The sequence below is a fragment of the Micropterus dolomieu genome, unplaced genomic scaffold (genome assembly GCF_021292245.1).
Source record: "Micropterus dolomieu isolate WLL.071019.BEF.003 ecotype Adirondacks unplaced genomic scaffold, ASM2129224v1 contig_8734, whole genome shotgun sequence".
Lineage (NCBI taxonomy): Eukaryota > Metazoa > Chordata > Actinopteri > Centrarchiformes > Centrarchidae > Micropterus > Micropterus dolomieu.
In genome coordinates this window covers 1-14,720 of record NW_025737720.1, presented here as the reverse complement: position 1 = coordinate 14,720, position 14,720 = coordinate 1, and the positions used below count along the sequence as shown (strand labels likewise).

Sequence of the window (14,720 nt, the reverse complement as noted above, 5' to 3'; positions counted from 1 at the left end):
GAAATATACAGCATATAAACAACTGTGTTGAAATCATATAATTTACTGATGTGTATAAAATGTTATAACTAGCTGAAAATGTTTTAGCTGTAGCAGGTGCCATGATGGCTCACGCAGCAGCTGCATCTGATGATAAACAATATATATTATAAAATATATATATATGTATAAAAAAGAAGTAAGTTAGTGGTTGTCCAAAAGTATGCAGTATGAATAAAGAAAGCAAAGTATTAACAGTATCTTTTACCTTTAGGATGCTCGGTGTTGCACAACAATGCATTTTCTCTATGAACCATGCAGGTCATTTGTAGTAGAAGCAGCTACAGTAGAAGTAGCTCTAGTAATACAAGTAGGCCTTTAGTAGTACTTTTAGTAGTAATAATAGTAAATGTAATAGTAGATGTTGCAGTGGTTGCAATGCTGCTCTTGTATGTTATCAAAGACAGACTAGGCCCTGGCAAGTGCTGATTGAGGCTGTGGAGGGAAAATGTGAAGATAATGCTAAGACAAAATGTCGCATAATAAGCTGAAAACCATGATAAAGCTTACCTACAATGCCATCTCATTCAGTGGGGGAAAGTTGGGCGGTTGAGAAAACAACCATTTTCTCACTCTTCTGAAGTTGTGTTCGGGGGTTTTCTCTGTGTTTCACATGTAACTGTTTCTGTTGAGCGTAACTTTACAGGAAGTGAAGAGAACCACAGCGTCATATGTTCCTCTATCTCTCCAGCCACTCACATCAAACTGATGCCATACAGGAGTGGGCTCAAAGATTACACACAGACCCAGCCAAATGCTCTTGCATGCAGTCCGGGATAAAACACACCACAGGGGAGAGAGAGCTATGCAGTGTGTGTGGTTGCCTCTTGCAAATTTGAATTTGCTTTATAACAGCAGTCTCATTTTTCATTAAAATGGGTTACTAACTTAAGTGATAAAGTTGTATATTACCATACAGAGCATCAATAGCCTCATCATATGCTGGTTGTATATATGCCTGTGTGTGTATGTGTTAGCCTTTTTGCATCATATTTTACTCAATTTTGAGCATTTTCAAGATTAATGAAACCACAACACTGGATCCTAGCATCATGTGTAACCTTAAATTGTCTAAATGAATGTCTTAATTACCTCTTTAAATTTAAATTCAACGTCAGGACAGCGACAAATTGTATCTTTGCGTACAGCGCCATCTAGTGTTTGCTTCATTTAACCACTCTCAAAATAGGAGCACCGCTCTACTCTCGCGATGTTTCAAGAGGTTTTCTCGTGTATCCGCCATCCTTGTAGCTCTTTGCAGAAGGGCACGAAGAGGCCGAAACAAGGGTGCCAGGTGTAGTAAGAACTTGGCACTTCATCCTTTAAACATGCTGTCCAGGCTCGTCATTGTCTCAGGTATGAACTTACCTTGCATTTGAGAAGATTAATAAAACTAATTTAACTCTGCCATAACCGAACTGTCAAGCTGGAGAAGCAAATGTTAAAATGAATGTGAAGCTGAAGGGTAAAGTGAAGGCCGCGCATTGAATGACATGCTAACGCTAGCTGGAAGTTAGGTAGCTAGTGTAACTACAAACAAGGTCTGAAACTGTCGCTAGTTTACTACTTATAGATTTGTGTCGACAGTTTTTGGCAATGTCAACAGACTGTGTAGCATGTTATGCATTTCTAGCAGACATCACTTCCAGCTGGTTACAGCTTAAGTCAGATGACAATAGCTAACAAACCAAAGCTAGCGTTAGCTTTGCACGCCTGCAAATGTCACCTCTTTGACAGCATAAATTGGTCATTTTTGTCCTCTTTTCGTCTCTATTAAGGAGAAGCCTCACAATGCAAGTCCAACAAGAGTGTGTTTTTATTTTAATGTATTCACACTTTCATTTGAAAAAGCGTAATTGCTACATTCAGGTGCTACGGTATGATAACCGTCAGGTATTGAACTTGGTTATTGTGTTGACTTTTGTCATTGCAATGTAAAGTTCTATAACGTTACACTTATTTTCCAATGTATGACTGAAGTTACACTTAGCTAAAGCAACAGTCCTGCGGGGATTCCTACCTTCATGAAAGTTATAATGGTCAGATTTGATTTTGAAGGTGCTGATTGGTCAAGAAAATAACCAGCAGATTAACCATGAATGAAAACAAGCATTACTTGCAGCCCTGAATTTATGTCATTATTTGTTCTGTTTGCAGCCAGCGCCCTGAAAGGCAGCGGCCCCCTTGGAGCTGGGTATGTGTCTCAAAAGTAGTTTACTGAATTTCTTACTAACATGATGAAACATTATAGCAGCAACATATATATAAAATCTTGTGTGGGCAGTCCCTCTCTGAGCTTTTAATAATATTGTCTCCCACAGTCTGGTCCAGGCTTCTCGCTCCCTGCACACAACATCCCAGAGTCTGGCCCCACTGCCACCTCTGCCAGAGAAGGGAGGCAAAGTCCGTCATGGCATTATCCCAGAGGAGCTTTTCCAGCTCCTGTATCCCAAAACTGGAGTCACAGGTCAGTAACTAGAAGCAAGACTCAACTTTTGGTTATTTCATTTATGTTACGAAAAGGCAGGCTTCAGTGTAAGTGAACGCTGAGCATTATAATATAGCTTTATATACCTTCACTCGTAAAATAATCAACAGCAATTTTACCATTACTAGCTACCCAAAAATGCCTATAATTAAAAGTGGGTCAACTGAAAATTTCAACAAGTCATAAATGGTTTCACAGGGTAAGTTTGTTTTTATAGCACCTTTTCACAACATGGCAATTCAAACAGCTTTACGTGTAACAGCAAATGCATTAAGACAAGATATAAAAGAGACACATAGTGGATTTCTGAAGGCTTAACGAGCAGGATTTGTCAGTTGCTGTTTGTAAAAACACCATTCAAAGTTGGCCTCTCCTCCTGGCTCAACAAGTGTGAGAAAGCAGTCATGGCTGAGCGAGCTAGAGTGTGAATGCTGAGAGGGAGCGTCATTGGTGAGAACAAAGTAATAAATAGGAGAAACAAAATGTTGTGTTCTGATTTTTTTAATTTATTTTTTTTCGTTCTAAAGCACAAATAAACACAGCCACACCAATACAGCACATCCTGTCTGCTGTGGTCGCTCTGCATGCGTGTGTGTGGCTCAGCCTCGCATCGGGTTAAATAGACGCTCAGACCTGCTGCTCTTTATACATCCATGAAACGCACAAACAGAGAGAGGAGGGCAGAGAACGAGACAGCAGTGTGACCTGGTCGCTGCATTTTTAGAGACTAGTCCTCACACCTTGCGTGCTGTTATTGGCTGGAGGCTACACGCCTACTGCCTAAACCTTGATTCCGAGAAATGTCCCAACTGCAAAATTATAAGAACATACAGAGGGCAGGGTCTCTGCAGATACAGACACTGACACACACTTCTAGTGGGTCATAGGTGATGATTGAGAGGGATCGTTTTTGTCTTTTAGGAAAATTGTACTCATTCTGACTTTTTCAAGAGTAAAATAAGATGATAGACATAAGATGAAATGGGATAAGAGGAGAAGAGAAATGTAATTTCATTCAAAATGGGAGAAAATTCAGCATTTTCCTTTTCTCACTAGGACCCTACATGCTGGGCACTGGCCTCCTCCTCTACATGCTTTCAAAGGAAATTTATGTCATCAACCATGAGACCTTTGCTGCCGCCTCCATAGGCGCCGTCATCATCTATGGCGTCAAGAAATTTGGTCCAAGTGTTTCAGCTTTTGCTGACAAACTGAACGAGGTAGGGTGGCAGCCATATGGATTTGTGTTTTCATCTTTTTTTTTTTTCTGGCTAATACCAGGATACTTGAAAAATATTTCAGGTTAGAGAGTGTGGTGGGTACTTCCTATTGTTTTGTTTTTGTAAAAAGATTACTGTTAAAAGGTTCTGGATGTTTTTGATCAAGCTGTAGGCTTCAAGTCAGGGATTGTTGGACTTTTTTTGTGAACAACCTTTGCAAGCACCTCCTGTTACTCGTGTGTGTGTTTGCAGGAAAAAGTGGCCAAGGCTCAGGAGGTGAAGGACGTTGCGATGGCCAGCCTGGCTCAGGCAATTGAGGATGAGAAGAAGGAACAGTGGAGAGCAGAGGGAAGATCACTGCTCTTTGACGCAAAGAGGGTAAACAGCACTTTTACTTTCCGATATCTTCACTGGGTGTATTGTGCTACTTCATATTTAAACAGTCTGTAATGACTGCCCCTAATTTGCCCAGCACTTTTTTACTTTGAGCGCCAGGAGTTAAAGAGGCATTATTATGTTGTCTTTGACATTTATTGACCTCTACTGGCAAGAAGTAGAAATTACAACAGTAGCAACAATAGTGTGATTACAAGGAGTTCATGGACTCCTCTTTTGCTCTCAGAACAATGTGGCCATGCTGCTGGAGACTAACTACAGAGAGAGGTTACACATGGTGACCAGTGAGGTAAAGAGGCGCTTGGACTACCAGATCGGCCTGCAGGACCTCCACCGCCGGATGGAGCAGGAGCACATGGTCAACTGGGTGGAGAAGAATGTCGTCGGCAGCATCACTCCTCAGCAGGTCCGTCTTTTTGTGTCAAACTGTCAGAAGCCTCCCGCTAAGTGATGTTATGTAGTTTGGATGTTCAATTATTTGACTGCAAAGTTTAACTGCTTCAATAGTTTTTTTGGGGAGGTTTTGTTAAGTTTGCAATTAGGCTTAATTTCAGTAAACAATTCAGATTACTACCATGTTGTTTTTATGATTGAACATTTAATTGTCAGAGCTGGTTATTGAACCTCAGTACTTTTTTTGGTACCAACTGAAAACACAACAGAAACTTAAAGTTGGCATTGAACGTCACACCTGTAGTCTTGCGCATTGGCCGTATTGGCCAATGCGCAAGACGACCCTGATTATGAGAAGTTTTTGTAGAAAGTAAAGAAAATAAGGCATCAAAAAATTGATTAGCCCTATTTATTTACTTGCAACAAGAGAGAACCACAATTTTAAAAGTTTTTTTTCAAAATGGAAAGATTCACAATAACAAAATGATCTTTATAATGAAAAGGTTTTCTTACGGTCTTGTTCATAGATCAACAAGGTGACACATCAGGTCTTCATATCGGTGTGTGTTTGTCTTTCAGGAGAAAGAGAGCATCGCCAAGTGCATCACAGACTTGAAGGCTCTGGCCAAGGCCACTCAGACTCGAGCTACAGCCTAAACTGTCAAGTCTTCAGAGAAGGCGGCTCTAATTCCCAACTCATCAACCCAAGACGAGATGCTCACTTTTCTTTACAGAATAAACTATTTCCTCCTTAAAGATGGTCTCTGTCAATATTATGGGTGTGTACAGTATTTACACGTCAGCTTATGGTAAAATAAATGGTTCTCTTATTCAACTTCAGCTGCCTAGTTTGTGCTTTTTTTCAACTTGAAGCAAAGGTCTTTTCTTTCTTTCAACATTTTTCTCAACCTTTGCTTGCACATTTTCTCACTGACGTCCGATGTGAATGTATGTGGAACATTCTTAGCGTCTTTTATAGCTACAATAGATTACACCTGAGCTTGATAATTGCATGAGAGAATTTTCTGGAGCACTTCAGACCTTTGATCGTTCTGAACGAGATACTGTGAAGCATTTCTACACCTTTGGACTCATTACGAGTCACAGATCTGCTGCCTTCCACCGTACCTCAAATACTTAAACCACAAATGACGGGCCCACCCTCCTGATCGTCACTCCCCGTCAGATCGTTGCACTTTGATCCTGGTGCCTTCAAGCAGGAAGTCAAGGAAATTTTCTCGGTAAGCTGTGTGAGGAACAGGTGCTTTGTGCTATGACTTGTCTTAGTGGAAAATCCGTTTGAAAGAAGGGAACGATGACACCGGAGCTGAGCTGACACTGACAGGTAATAACTGGATGAATAAATTGTTTAAAATTAAGCGGGGTTAAATAAATCCTTGAGTGGTAGTGGCATTATGTCCTATTTAGAAATGGACGTGTTTGCTCTTGCAGAAAAGGGAGTTCATTTGAGTTAAAAACTCCTCTTACGTCCTACATTTAATACGGGAGATGTACGACAATTTGAACTTCAACACTGAATGTCAAATCACCAGTAATGTGTTATATCTCGTTTCTGACTTGGAGCAGGTGTTTGTAGAATTTGTGTCTTAACTTTGACCTCTTGATACGTAAAGGGCAGTCGGCTAACCTTTCAAAACACCTTTTATACTGATTTACCGTGTATCCTGATCTAAGTCCAGGCTGGGGGTCAAGTCTCCACAACACAGGTGAACAATTAACTGTTAATTTTAACCATAAATTTATAACCCTTTGTGTAAGTAATTAACCGGGCATTTTCCCTCTTGGTCTTATTTTATTGCTTGCGTTTGCATTTAAGTTTAGTTTTTAAGCCAAGAAAAAGAAAAGCAATCATCTGACCTGGTTTGATATGAAATGGGTGTTGTGTAGGTTAGTCCTCTTGTGTCAGATTGGCAGCATTAAACTTTTTCTCATGCTTTTTTCTCTTGTCGTACAGGTTGGACTGGAGTGATTCTTGACAATCTGAAGTTTTAACTTTTCAAAAAAAATAAAAAAAAAGGAAGCTAGACGACATAGTTTGAAAATGTTTGGAAACACCGGACCTTTCTCTTATTCCCCAAGGTTAGTAAAAGCTTCATTTCACGTTCACCGGTCACAATGGATTAATTTAGTTAAGCTTTGAGCACTGATGTGAGATTTTAACAACCCTTTACACGCCTCTTCACGCCCTGCTGTGATAAAACTGTGTTGTGGTGACTGTGGATAGTTTATCTTAGGGTCACTGCACTGGTGGTGATGATGATGATGATGATGATGATGGTGGTTTTACTGACATGTAAGGTGCTTCAGACTGGCGACAGCCCATGAATGTGCCCCAAATCTCCTGTTTTACAAGTTTTCTTTATTATGCATCAGGGGTTTCTCACAGGAAGACCTCCCTCAGCAGAGGCGGGCTTTCCAACAAGATGACCTCAAGGGGAATCCTCTGCAGAGAAACAACTTCACCAGGCCCAGTGGAAAATCAATATACAGTATGTTCTGACATAAACACCTCTAATCAAATTATATTTTCAGTTTTTGAGAGGAAAAAATGTGTTGGACATCTTTTTTTAAACAATGCTCTTTATATCAGTGCAAAGAAAGGAGTACTCTGAGGAGCTGAACAGGCAATCGGACGACTTTCACGTCAGAGTGGAGGTAAATGAGTATGAAATCTTCACCAGCATGGAGACATACACGATACTTAACAGTACAACCTGTAGCTCTCTTCATCCATGACCCTCCACAATTGACTCCACAGCACCTGTTCACCTGTGAGCTGGACGGCCAGGAGCTGAAGACAGTGGACAGCTGTGTGGCCAAGCTCAAGAGGCTGGATGTCAAAGGTCGTCTGTGGCCCCAGGAGATGATCATGGAGGTCCAGGGAGAATATCTGCTGCTCAGTGACATTGAGACCAAGGTTGGCAGCTAAATTCTTCTGAGGAATTTAAACAAGTACGGCAAAAGTATGTGGACATCATAACATTCCACCCATAGCTAATTGTTAAACTTGTAAATCCAAAGGCTTTCTACAAGATTTTTGGACTTGGCTGCAGGGATTTGCTCCCTTTCAGCCATAGGAGCATTACTAAGGTTGGGCAGTGATTTTGGGAAATGAGGCCTGGCTCGCAGTTAGTTTTCCAATTCCTGCCAGAGGTGTTGGATGTGCCCTGGCTTTGTGCATGATCTTGTTGTTGCGAAAGAGTTGAAAGCACACTATCATTTAAAATATGTATTTTTTGATATTTTCCTTTTAATGTCAATAAAAAGGCTGGGCCCAAACCACAAAAAACAGCTGTAGTCCAAAAGTACACAAAGGATAAACTGAAGCAATAACCAGAATCACACAACCACAACTGTTTTAACTAAGATTTAACCTAAAATTAATATAGATTTTGCAAAGAGTGTTATATGTTTGTTAACCTACTTGACTTTTAGTAGTAGCACAAGTAGCACTGCATTAACTTTCTGTGTATCCAGTTTCATAAACTTGTGGTCATAAAGTTTGTCCTGTTCAATCTGATACTAAAGGCAGAGCTGGAGTCGCTGCCCTTGAGTTGCATCCTGCAAACCAAAGCTGTGCTGGATAGCTGCGCCTACAACTCTTTGCTGACAATAACTGTGCAGGAACGCAACAAACGCCAGGTCTTCATGTTCCAGTGTGAGGAGACAGGGGTGAGTCACGTTTCACCAGAACCCTCACTGACCTCTTGACTGTAACTTTGACCCCCTGAAAGCCTCCACAGAAGGGAGGATGTGTTAGTCATGTTGGGATGTGCAATCGCTGAATCCATTATCACTATTTCATAACATGCTGTTTTTGCTGGTGTCACGTACTGTAGGAGTTTGATTTAAAGCTTGTCTGTCTTACCAGGCCGAGCTCATCAAGGGCGATCTGGACAAGGCAGTTCAAAAAGGAAGTGATGTACAGCTACGCAGAGGCCAGTCTCTCAGGTACAATGTCACATCACATGAATACAGTCTAAACTGAGATGAAATCACATTAATGAGAAGTCAGATCTCTGTTGATGTTTTTAGGAGTAATCTTGAGAGTATCATTGGGCAACATGCTCCAGGAAGTCAGGCTGGGTTTCATCCTGTTCATCAAGAGAGGTACCCACCACCGCTGGACTACCCGGCCCCACAGTTTAGCAACAGAGAACTAGGTATGGCTTGATATAATCCATTCTAAAAGTTTATCCTGGAAGACAAACAGTTGTGCTGACATATCATTTATAATTTCCTCAAAAATATCAACAGTTTATGGATGAGATCTGTGCAAATAAAATGGGATTCTCCAGAAGTTCATTCAAACTGATATTTGTCTCCAAACTATTCATCCCACTAGAAGCAACAGTGCACCTTCCTGATCTCCGTGAATTACAGAGTAGACCAGAGGTTGCTTTGACACCTGAGCAAACGGACACAGAGAGGAACACGGTCAGTAAGGACATTTAAACTGTTTACACAAGTTTATAGGTAGTGGATTATATCAGGGACAACTTGTTGATGAATGTTATTTTAATCATCTTTCTCACCTCAAGAAAAACGTTCACACAGGACAGCTCCCACATGCCGCTGAATATGTTTTTGTTCATGCTTTTTCTTCTTTTCACAGGACATTTTAAACCATGTTATAAATGATTTGGAGATCTTCATGGGCAAAGTGTCTGCTGCAGCTGGTGCGCCTTCCATACAAGAGGACAAGGGCAAGAAGAAAAAACTGTCAAAGAAGAAAAAATCCAAGAAAACTGGTAATATCCTTTTCCCTGTTTATCTTTCAACGGGCGTATATAACTAAAGATGTAATTAGTGGGGGAAGTGTCCTCCTTTAGGCATACACACATACTGATAGCACAGCTGTTTGTGTCTGATAAGTATTCTCTTATGCAGCACCAGCTGTCAGTCTGCCGCCTTGGGAGGAATATATCGCCTGTCTTCAGAAAATCAAATATGGATTCAATCTGCTGGTAAGTGCTTCTTTAAATCTTTGAATGTCTCCATGGATACCACTTTGACCATAGTGGCTTTGGAAAGAATTTGGTTGTATGATCTAATGTGTTGAAAAACTGTTAATATTGCAGGGCCAGCTGGATGGTTCATTGACCAGCCCTAGTGCTCCTGACTATGTCCACATCTTCTTCAGTAGTTTAGGCATGGTGAGCTCTTCCAACACTTATTTTTGATTCAAGGCACGACTATTATTGGCAGATTGCCCCTCCACTATAAAGACATGTGTGTCCCGCTTCATTGTAGCACTTTCTTAATTGGGACAGTTAATACTTACTTCCTCCATATATTCACAGCTAGTACCTCAGTATCCTGCAGACCTGCCTCCCACTGTGCTCTCCCCACTTCTGACGGAGACTACTGTGCGGCTGCTGAGTCAGGTCGTTGACCCGGAGGAGGACAACCTATGGACGTCTCTGGGAGACTGCTGGAACATCCCCGGGTACGGCGTCCTTTATTAACCTCACACAGGAATACAAGTCTTTATAATGCTTGTTACCTTCTCATATAGAGCCCTCTGATTGCAAGTGCACCTATACCTGCCCTGGCACGCCCTAACTTAAGGCACAAAATGTGTGTGCTTGCTGATATGTAAATATAGGTCAAAGTTAATGCTGCATTCATGTCCTACGGAAGAAATAATACACAGGAGTGTTTTAATGTGAAACTACCGCAAATTTTGATATAATATGGTAAATTCTACTTGAGCCTGGCAATGGACAACAAGGAAAAACTGTGCAGGATAGATTAACTTGGATTGATATTTTAACTCTTTTATATGCTTTGTCTTTTTATATCTGTTCTGACCACCTAATTTGTGGAAAAAAGTTGAAAGCTGAACCAAAATCAATTTATTTACAACAACTGATTAACATTTAAAACTGCATTATAGAACTGGACCCACATTTGTTTCCTTATCAATTGCCTCTAGCTGATCTATATAGATTTATTAACCATAAATAAACCGTTAAAGGGATGGTTTGACATTTGATTTTATTTCTTGTGGAGAGTTTGATGAGAAGATTGATGCCACTCTCATGCTTGTCCATTAAATAAGTAGCTAAAGCCAGCAGCCAGTTAGCTTAGCACTAAAAACTGGATACGGGAAGAAACAACTAGCCTGACTGTCAAGCAACCAGCAGAGACTCCAGGAGATCCCCAGGCCCTTTCAAGAAAATGGCCATAACCCCACAACGTCATTTGTCAAGATTGCTGGGTTAGTCATTTATAAACTTAGGTTTTAGTGAGCTAAAATTATTTTTTGTACAGGCTAGTTGTTTCTAGTTAGCTGGCCCCAGCTTCATATTACAGCCTAGACACAAGTGGTAATGATCTCAACTAACGCTAAGAAGCACAAGTATATTTTCCAAAATGTTGAAAACAGTTGTTTATTCCTGGTTTTATACTCTTCATAAAGGATGTCTTATTAAAAAGTAAAGTGGTACCAAAACATTTATTGTTCAAAACTCCTAAAATGACATGTCAGGACTCCAGACTTCTGATTGTGCTTTCTTCTTCTTCTTTGTGTACATTTTCCATGCTTGAAAGATCTCAAATTCATCATTCCACAGATGTGTTTGTGTGTGTGTGTGTGTGTGTGTGTGTGTGAAAAAAGCCATGAAGTCAAGTGAAAAGGTCACTTCAGCATAGGATAGTTCCTTTTTATTTTTTACTTAGCTAACAGTTTTCTGCCCTCCTGTCACCTCATAGGTCTAGATGGCCGGGTGATGATGTCCCACCTTACTTCCCAGAGTTCTACGATGGCTGGCAGCCACCTGCCCGCTCACGCTTGCCTTCCCCACACCCTTTTCAGAACGGTCCAATGAGCAGGAGCAACAGCCAGCGCTTCCCACCTGGCCGGGGGATGCAACAGCAGCACGAAGAGGTAGACCTGACCCAATTCCCCACCTTTATCTCAGGCTTTTGTTTCCATACCCAGTTCTCATGGCAGTCATGTCAGCAGCTTTAGCAATGTTTCTAAAACAGTGTTAGTGATTAGGCCCCGTTGTTGTCAGCCCCTGAATAACGATTATCCATTAGCTGAGTGTTTAATGGAGTATGTCGAGAAATTGGAAGTAGCTTAAATTGCATAATCAACTCCAAAAGCAACATGATACACCAGTCATTATTACAAGCCTTGTTTTCAGTTTCATCATGCAGCATTTTATGCCTTTTTAAATGTGAAGATGAAAACCATATTTTCATCTTGTTGCTGCTGTTTACATTTACTTCAGACGCAAATTTAACAAATGCACTACAGAATATTCTGTGTTGCCTATGTATACATGTATGTAAATAACTGTATCTATTGTTTTTTTTTTACGTTACCATACATGTATATATGTTGAGTTTTGTGTGTGTAGCATGAAGGGACTGCGAACTTTCATTTTGTTATGCAACATAAATAAACTACCTTGACTTTTTCCAGCCTGCAACCAACAGTCAATGGGGTACACCGCCACCAACACGGTAAGTGTTGTTACACTGCAGAAAATATGGCTTTATGATCACATTTGTGGCAAACATGTCTTTTAATCGGTACACACTGGGCTTTATACTGGTCTTATGCACTGCTGTCAAAGTGTGTCTGCTGCTGTTTCAGCCCCACTGAGCCGCCCCTGTACATGCGGGTCATTTACGACTTCATGGCCAGGAACAACCAAGAGCTGAGCGTTATGAAGGGTGATGTGGTTCAGGTGAGATGAAAAACATTGTGCTTACCCAGAAATCCAAGTATTATCCTTGTTTTTGTGTGACACAGCTGTGCATTGACAAATTGCATTTTTTGCTTGGTACAATTTGTGTGCCTGAAAATTCATCTAACATGCAAATTATAGTGTTGTTCTTCAGGAAAATGTTATCCAATGATTCACACTTTAATTAAAACAGTCCAATAATGCCCTGAGTCCAATTTAACAGAGCTGGGCTTTGTTTTTGTCACACACCCTCACTGGCACACTCTTTCAAATGAAATTGACAACAGATGTAGTCACACTCAGTGGAAACAACTGCATCTTTCCAGCCTTTCTAGCCAACGTGTCAGTATATCCACTAGATGTACAAATACAGGCCATGGTACTAACAGTACACAGGTTGTTAATGAAGGTACTTTTTCCCTTATGGTTTATTTTTGTTGTCTAAGCTTTTTGTTTTTTCAATAATTTATTGATCCCTTTAAATCTTCACATATTGTATTGAACACTATACTACTCTGAATGAAGGCATTATCCTACTTAAAAGTGGTTTGTATATATTTGACACAGTTAAAATCATAGCTTGTCATTCAGGTACTTGAGATTTTGGGTTCTACTCTTTTTTTTTCCCACAGGTGGTTCAGAAATCCAAGCAGTGGTGGTTTGTTCGCAACGGCCGCAACGAAAAAGGCAACATTCCTCATAATGTCCTTGAGCCGATGGAGAGCACCAGACACATGGATGATCCACCAGTGAGTTAGGCGGCATGTAGCTCTGCTAAGTAAATTAACAGGTTTCATATGTGACATTTTATCCCCATTTGCTCTCTCCCTCACAGCGCGACACTCACGGTCCAGTGACGCTGGACATGACCTCCACACCTGCAGAGGTCAAAGCCTGGCTGGTGTACAAAGGTTTCTCCAAAATGTGAGTGAAATAATACACACGGGGGACCAGGAACTATATTATCTTTGTACTGTAAATAAGACTTGTGTTCCATGATGTTTTATGCCTGTTCATGTACAGCACTGTGACCAGCCTCGGGGTTCTGACAGGTAAACTGCTTCTGGGGATGACCAAGGATGAGATAAGGACCGTGTGTCCCGAAGAAGGAGGCAAAGTCTTCTTCCAGCTTCAGGCCATTAAGTCAGCCATTGCAGTAAGTAATGTTATGTGATCAGCAAGTCCACACTCACAACCCAACTGCAGCACATCAGTAATGTTTCGTGTTCCCTACAGCTCGCCAGTGAACCGTCAGGCCTGTACAATGGCCGCTACTAACGACCTACTGCTGCTTCAAAATCTTTTCTCCTGAATTTTCACCCACAGATCCTCTGAGTTTATTGGTGTCCAATTCATTTTTTAATGACATAAATGATCTGGTGTGACAACGGCTTTTAGCATTTCTGTTATTTAAGGGAAAGTGTTAGCAAATGAAACCTATGTTGTAAAATTTATTACCAGCAGCAATAATTTAGTTACTCAAATTCTCAAGTAAATTGTGTATAGTTCTCCCAACAGTGATTAAACTTAACTTGTTGATGTTTATTTTTACTCCTACAAGCTACTAGAGTTTTGTGTCATTTTTAGATACTGTATAAAATACAGCACATTCTGTTCTGCTGCATAAACTTCCATATACTATTCTTTTAATTGATTCTTAGATGTTATGTATTACACAGAAAGTAATGTTGAAACAAAGTCAGTACAAGATTTGCTTTAATCTGTCAAATCTGTTTCAGATGTAACAAAGAAATTGAACTCAAATTAAAGTTTCTGCTTATCTTCATAATATTAGTACAAACTTGGATTTCTTTTACACACTTCTTGTTAAACTAAAAAAGGTTTGTAAATGTTTTGGAGAGTGTTATGCGTAATCAAAGAACATGAAACTTACACAACCAATTAGTTAACAGGTTATAAAAGAAAACATTTCCCTATTCCTGAATTTATGAGTCAATGGGTCAGGAGATCTTGTAAACATTGCCCTTTACTCTTTCTTGTTTCCCCACTTGGCCATCTTGTTGTTGACAGGAGTCTTGATGAATCTGTTTGACTTCATGTAGGCAGCAATCTTCTCCAGAGCCTATGATGATATTAACAAGCATTAAAAAGCAGTGAGTTGTATTCCTCTACTGACATGACAAAACATGTCATACACTATTTACCTATATACAAAACACAGAAACACAAAAAGATGATAGACTGCAGGACTTCCTATTTCCTGAGGATGTGTTGAGCCTTCTCACCTCAAAACGGTCTAATAGATCTTTGAGGTTCTTGAAGTCATCCAGGCAGGTAGGTTCAAACATCCTGTGTTGATCCAACAGCTCGTACATAATGAAGTCCACAAAAGTGATCTGTTGTAAAGAAAAAGTTATATTAAATGTCGGGATGCACTGAATGTTCGGTGTTCGGCCTAACAAGTCAAAAGACCGAATAAATTTTACCGAACAATTACGT

General features: G+C 40.4%; 2 protein-coding genes across 2 annotated transcripts; both read left to right on the top strand.

The window, feature by feature from the left end:
• Window positions 1–1,251: 1,251 nt before the first annotated feature.
• On the top strand, window positions 1,252–5,376 carry atp5pb (ATP synthase peripheral stalk-membrane subunit b). Its single transcript, XM_046041698.1, has 7 exons — window positions 1,252–1,395; window positions 2,197–2,233; window positions 2,361–2,506; window positions 3,584–3,747; window positions 4,000–4,125; window positions 4,370–4,549; window positions 5,116–5,376. The coding sequence occupies exons 1-7, from the start codon at window positions 1,368–1,370 to the stop codon at window positions 5,191–5,193; spliced, it is 759 nt and encodes a 252-aa protein (XP_045897654.1). The 5' UTR covers window positions 1,252–1,367; the 3' UTR covers window positions 5,194–5,376.
• Window positions 5,377–5,717: 341 nt separating this feature from the next.
• Window positions 5,718–14,021, top strand: eps8l3b (EPS8-like 3b). The gene is made up of 21 exons (XM_046041697.1): window positions 5,718–5,881; window positions 6,171–6,263; window positions 6,512–6,636; window positions 6,931–7,046; window positions 7,148–7,212; window positions 7,316–7,474; window positions 8,086–8,229; window positions 8,429–8,508; window positions 8,593–8,720; window positions 8,903–8,994; window positions 9,173–9,308; window positions 9,448–9,524; window positions 9,639–9,713; window positions 9,861–10,006; window positions 11,275–11,449; window positions 11,993–12,033; window positions 12,167–12,260; window positions 12,893–13,009; window positions 13,096–13,184; window positions 13,284–13,416; window positions 13,497–14,021. Exons 3-21 carry the CDS (start codon window positions 6,599–6,601, stop codon window positions 13,536–13,538), a joined length of 1,947 nt encoding a protein of 648 aa, XP_045897653.1. The 5' UTR covers window positions 5,718–5,881; window positions 6,171–6,263; window positions 6,512–6,598; the 3' UTR covers window positions 13,539–14,021.
• Window positions 14,022–14,720: the final 699 nt, after the last annotated feature.

Coding starts and splice junctions, on each gene's coding strand:
- atp5pb (XM_046041698.1), top strand. CDS start 1,368: ATGCTGTCCAGGCTCGTCATTGTCTCAG. Junction 3,748..3,999: donor TTGCTGACAAACTGAACGAG/GTAGGGTGGCAG, acceptor GTGTGTTTGCAG/GAAAAAGTGGCCAAGGCTCA. Junction 4,126..4,369: donor TGCTCTTTGACGCAAAGAGG/GTAAACAGCACT, acceptor TTTTGCTCTCAG/AACAATGTGGCCATGCTGCT.
- eps8l3b (XM_046041697.1), top strand. CDS start 6,599: ATGTTTGGAAACACCGGACCTTTCTCTTATTCCCCAAG. Junction 7,213..7,315: donor ACTTTCACGTCAGAGTGGAG/GTAAATGAGTAT, acceptor TTGACTCCACAG/CACCTGTTCACCTGTGAGCT. Junction 9,309..9,447: donor GAAAAAATCCAAGAAAACTG/GTAATATCCTTT, acceptor TCTCTTATGCAG/CACCAGCTGTCAGTCTGCCG.